At 33.8% G+C, this 6039-nt stretch overlaps 1 protein-coding gene across 1 annotated transcript; it reads right to left on the bottom strand.

Moving 5' to 3' along the window:
- Nucleotides 1-2726: 2726 nt before the first annotated feature.
- Nucleotides 2727-3911, bottom strand: LOC139876999 (uncharacterized). Its single transcript, XM_071864400.1, has 3 exons — nucleotides 3757-3911; nucleotides 3589-3651; nucleotides 2727-2949 (listed from the first exon to the last, which is right to left on the bottom strand). The coding sequence occupies exons 1-3, from the start codon at nucleotides 3825-3827 to the stop codon at nucleotides 2856-2858; spliced, it is 228 nt and encodes a 75-aa protein (XP_071720501.1). The 5' UTR covers nucleotides 3828-3911; the 3' UTR covers nucleotides 2727-2855.
- Between the last annotated feature and the right edge of the window lie 2128 nt (nucleotides 3912-6039).

Genomic DNA, 6039 nt, shown 5'->3' with positions numbered 1-6039 from the left:
TCAGACATTTCATCAAACACCTTTCGTGCATTCCCGTAATCATTATATATCTTAAACTTGCAACACATGCATTTAACCAAATAAAAAGAATATGTAAACTCTGTAATTCTGTTTCTTTGAGTTTCAATAATATTCACAGTGTTTCTACCAATCAGTATTAGAAAATTAAGCGATACACAAAAAAAAACCGAAATGATTAAATATCACAAAAGCTTACAATTAATTTGGCTACCTTCTATATATACCTGCATTTTTTGGTGCCGATATTAAAACATATTACCTGTTGAAGAATGATTGTAATACACTGCAATAATAACGAAAGGATTGAACCCAAAACGATGACAAATAATAGAAGAATCAGACATAAACCTATCGTAGATCAATTCCTCGCAAAATACAGATGGAACGAAAGGAAGCAGCGGACAAATTAGGGCTGGTTTAGGGTTTCTGAGCAGACAAATTGAGGGTTTTTGAGAAGAGAAAATTAGGAAAGGGAGTGGCTGTGGATTGACAAAGATGAGGAAGACATGTGCTCACAAAGGAGACGTAAGGGTTAGGTTGATTAAACGGAGCTTGTTAAGTTATATAACCCGTTAACTTATTTAAACTTATTTAGACGTGTTCCAGTTAAAAGGCGTTTGATGCAAACTAATTAGACGTGTTTTTTGTAACTTATTAGACGTGTTCCTGGCAAAACTAATTAGACGTGTTTCCAATTAGACGTGTTGTTTTTTCATTCAGACATGTTCATGGTAAAAGTTATTAGACGTGTTGTTAATTAGACGTGTTCCTTGAAATACTTGTTAGACGTGTTGTCAATTAGAGGTGTTTCTGGTAAAAGTTATTAGACGTGGTTACCAATTAGAGGTGTTATCCTTATTTAGACGTGTTGCAGGTTTCTAATTAGACGTGTTGCTACTATTATTTAGACGTGTTTCGTATTTTTTTTTGTAAAAACCTTAATTAGACGTGTTCCGTTTGATAAATTAGACGTGTTATGTAGTGAACACGTCTAAATGAAGGATTCTAAATGAGCCGAAATGTAGTAGTGATTGGAAGATTGTTCTTCTTGTGATTGGAAGATTTAATCTGTGTATTTTTTACAAGTATATAGTTAGATTAGATTAGATATATTAGATTATAAATAGATCGTTAACTATTACTCCCTCCGTCCCAAAACTATTGTCCTCAGACAAAAAACACACAGTTTAAGAAAAATTACCTGACACGTGTGCTTTTCTGTTAACTTTCCAATTTTATCCCTTACTTTTTACTCATCTTTTTGTCTTACATGTATAAAGTAGGGATACAAATGAAATTTATCACATTATTATTTTCATTTATGAAAGTGAACAATTAATTTCAGAAATCTAAAAAGGGAAATATGAACAATAGATATGGAAGGAAATGACTATCTATTAAACGTCACCTTTATTTTTATTTTCTTGACAAAAAATCTTGGTATGACCCAATAATTTTGTAACTTTTGACTTTTTGTTGACTAATTATGGACGAAGTACCAGTACCACTCATAATTTAATGGTTCGAATTCGATCACTTTTAATGTCGTGGATTCGAAGCAAAAGTTTACATCAAAAAGATAGTGTATCACGTCTTTCTTCCACCAATTGGGATCACATCTTATTTGTAGTTTCATTTTTAGTATGTTAATTACGTATTTAATGATAGGACAGTAATACATGCATTCAGCTTTCAAATACAAGAACAACTTATTTCATATCCATCAATACAAAATAAAATTATTATAATCTCAAATATATTATAATCGACCTTTCTGATTTAAAGAATTATTATTGAAAAGAAGAAATTTGGTGTTGAAGAGGGTGTAAAGCTAAAAAAAACTTAATATGTTATAAAATCAAATGTAAACATGGTTGAATGTAAATTTTTTTTTTTTTTTTTTTTTTTTTTTTGAACGGCCATGTTAGTGGTTAGCTCACGTATCCGCGTTGGGGGAAACCGCCACCATCCCACGGGGCAGGCGGGGAAAACCTCCTGGTGAGACTCGAACCCGGGTCTCCTCGAAACCATGCAAGCATGGTTACCAATGAGGCAAAGCCCCATTGGCGGTTGAATGTAAATACTAACACTTTGGTCTTGATTCTGAAATGGTGGGGTCTTTATCCTACGCATTTCCACACCATTGTAGATGCTTTCGTTTCAAGTCCAACCATTATCAAATCGTGGACGGGTAAGCAAGCTGTTTGGTGGGTCGTTGGTTACACTTTATGGGTCAACAGAAACAAATTGGGTTTCGAAGGCAAAAAATGGGATTCGGCTTCTATTCTACCGGATATTCAATTGAAAAGCTTCAAATGGATTAAAAACATGTCCAATAAAGTCTCATATGATTGAGATCAATGTTTGATCAATCCAAGCTTCTGAATGGGATAATGGAAGGATGTTGTTAGCCAAAAAACAAAACAAAACTTGAGGGACGCTGTTAACTTTTTGATGTATAACTAAGTACAACAACAAAAAAGTCAATAAAGAATTGAATAAATTAAATGATTAATTCTTCAACTTCGTGTAATTTTGCAAGTGAAAATGAAAGTGTCTATATGTTGTATACTAATAACCTATAACGTTTATGATAATATATTAATAGTTCATTATTACTCACAAATGGTATAAACAGAAATCCAAACTTTTGATAAATAAAGTACCCAAACAAGTCAAGTTTAATACGGAGTAAGTCTTACATAAAGGGAAAACAGCCATGGAAACCCATTACAAGTTCCAAATAACACACATATATAGGTTCCTTTGTATTTATTACATTAAACACACCACAAAACACAACTTCTTGTTTGGTTCATGGTTTGATCATATGCTTAGCAGTTGCAAGGATCGCACTTGCAGTTTGCTCCACACTTGCATCCGTTTCCGCTCTCAGCAACAAAGCTGGTCTCAGTTCCCTCGTTGAAGCTGCATATTTACAAATTTAAATCATACACTATCGTATATAATGCTTGTTTTTCAAAAAACAAAAAAAAAATGTGTAGACTTTTTAGAAAAATAAAAGCATGAATGTATCTGAATTGAAAACGTTAAAGATATAAAGTGAAATTTTTTAACAGATGATTAGTCAACCCACAAAAAAATATATTGTTGATAAGATATACGATACTCCACTATTATATATGCTCGAAATTAGCTAAGTCATGACATTTGACTTAGTCGAGTAAAATTACAAAGTAGTGATTTGTAGAGAATTGCTTTTTATATACAATAATAATAATAATAAAAAAAAAACTTTAACCATTTTATTCTGCTCTACTTTAGATAAGAAAAAGAGAGGTTATGTACAAATAATCACCCATAATTGGCATGAAAATTTTTGGGTCCCACATGAGATGAATGTCAAATGTGTAGGTAGGTTAACTTTGACGTGCAACTTTGTACCAAGTGACTTTTTAAAAAAAATAAATGTCTAATAATTTATCGTATTTGTTAGAGTATTAAAGATAAACAGAACGTTATCACTTGATGACGTCAGGTCTGTCTTCTAATACTCTAACACCGAGTTGTTATATATGTGCAATAGAAATTAGTAAAAATACGTACGTCATCTTGGTTGCAACACCATCAATGATGATCATGGAGGCGGTCGATTTCTCAACGTTGCATCTAAAAACGAAACAAACAAAAAAAACACGTGATCAATCAAACAATGTAAAAAATTAATTAAAAATATAAATAAATAAAAAACGAAAATAGAATCGAGTGGATTACGAGTTGCAGTTGCAGCTGCTGCCGCATGAGCAGCTTGAGCCACAGTTGCACTTTCCATTTGAGCAAGACATGCTTTTAAGGTTTTTAGGTTGTTTTAGAAAGTACTAAATATGTTTGTTTGAAAGTATTGAAGGTGGATAATTTTAAGGTGTGATTATTGGGTGTTATTTATAGAGCTTTGAGAAGATCTATGCCGTACAGGTGTATGGATATGAATATATGATTGGGTTTGCGTATGGTTTTGTTTTGAGGTGATAAATTATTCCTTATGTCATTTTCATTCATCGGTTACATCTCTTCTTATTCTTCTTGGAAATTTATATTTCCAAACTTGTTTTTATAAATCCATGTGTAATATAAAATTTTCATTTTGAAATATTGAAGGACATAACTGGAAAGTAACAACAAAAATGTGTGGATCTATCAAAAATATGTTTGGAAATATCACCACCCTTCTTATTTAGATTAGATTTAGAAAAGTGGTCCGCGCCATGCCGCGGTGCCTTTCGGGTTACATAATGTAGCGTTATGTATTTACAGAAATAAAAACGCTTTGTTACGGGTGTTTTTGGATACACGTAGTTAGTACATAGTATATCTAATGGCATATGCTTTTTTAACGTCAGAAAGATTGTGTAAAAAATGGAAACATAACCATCGATATGATGTAGGTAGTTTGGGTTGTTTATTATAAGTGTATGTATATGTATTGAAGATAGCCCGAGGTGTTTAGCGTTTTTTGAGAAGTGTCCGTTTCGCGTATAGTTAGTCCCGTTGGGTTCGTAAGATTTTTTCGAGTTGAATGGTGGGTGCGAAAAAATTTAACGCGGGGCGAGCGGGAAGATATGCCTCGTAGAAAATTTGGGTGGGGTTTGGTTTAATTTCTTAATAAAGATATTAATTTTACATTTTTTACCCCTGATTGGGGGGTTGAAGTCGTCACTTGTTTAAAGTTTGACGAGGGAAATTATTTTGTTGATGTTGTCGTTTGGTTGCCTTGGGAGGGCCAAACCGACCATTTTGGCCATGTATTTTAGTATATAGGGATAAACCGACCATTTTGGCCATGTATTTTAGTATATGATGTAGGTAGTTTGGGTTGTTTATTATAAGTCTATGTATATGTATTGAAGATAGCCCGAGGTGTTTAGCGTTTTTTGAGAAGTGTCCGTTTCGCGTATAGTTAGTCCCGTTGGGTTCGTAAGATTTTTTCGAGTTGAATGGTGGGTGCGAAAAAATTTAACGCGGGGCGAGCGGGAAGATATGCCCCGTAGAAAATTTGGGTGGGGTTTGGTTTAATTTCTTAATAAAGATATTAATTTTACATTTTTTACCCCTGATTGGGGGGTTGAAGTCGTCACTTGTTTAAAGTTTGACGGGGGAAATTATTTTGTTGATGTTGTCGTTTGGTTGCCTTGGGAGGGCCAAACCGACCATTTTGGCCATGTATTTTAGTATATAGGGATAAATGGATAATACACTGTTTAAAAAAAATCCTATTATCTTCCAATTAATATTCAATTATTCATTTTAAAGAGCAGTCCGTTCTATTTTTCTAAAATCTATTTAATTAATTGATCAACGTCGATTAATGGATTAAAATTGAATTTATTAATCAAAGCCGATCTAATGTGAACGATCGATGGCTGAAACGATAACACAGCAATTACAAAAGTCGAGTCTGACTTTTATTTATTTCTCACAATTATTTTGAAAATCAAAAACTGGATGATTACAGTGATAGGAAAATTTGGTATTTAAACAGCAACATTAAAGAAAATAACTCCCAAAATTAATTGCAATTGGAATAACAATGGTTCCTCCAGCTTTTGGCATTTCCAGTAATTGACTTTGGGTCTACTCCATCATGCAGCCTCAAATGAACTTTGTCCAACAATCTTGGGTCGTCGCTTGTAAACTTGGCCCCAACGAGTGTTTGCATCTCCAATAGGTGCAACGCCTGCATCATCCCCTCCGTCTTCGAAAAGACTCGACCACGAGTCCAAATCGTCTCCCACATATGGCGACAGATCAGAAACATTAAAGGTGGCGGAGACCTTGTAATGACCTAGAAGTGCAATTTTGTAAGCATTATCGTTGATTTTCTTCACAACACGATAAGGACCATCAGCTCTGGGATTAAGCTTCCCGAAACGCCCAGCAGGAAAACGTTCCTTGCGTAAATGAATCCACACAAGATCACCTTCTTTGTATACTATTCATTTCCTTCGACCATCCGCTTTAGTTTTGTAAACGGTATTCTGCTTCACAATTCTGTTATGG

Source organism: Rutidosis leptorrhynchoides, chromosome 11 (assembly GCF_046630445.1).
Source record: "Rutidosis leptorrhynchoides isolate AG116_Rl617_1_P2 chromosome 11, CSIRO_AGI_Rlap_v1, whole genome shotgun sequence".
In the NCBI taxonomy this organism is placed as follows: Eukaryota; Viridiplantae; Streptophyta; class Magnoliopsida; order Asterales; family Asteraceae; genus Rutidosis; species Rutidosis leptorrhynchoides.
This window is presented reverse-complemented; position numbering and strand designations above follow the sequence as displayed.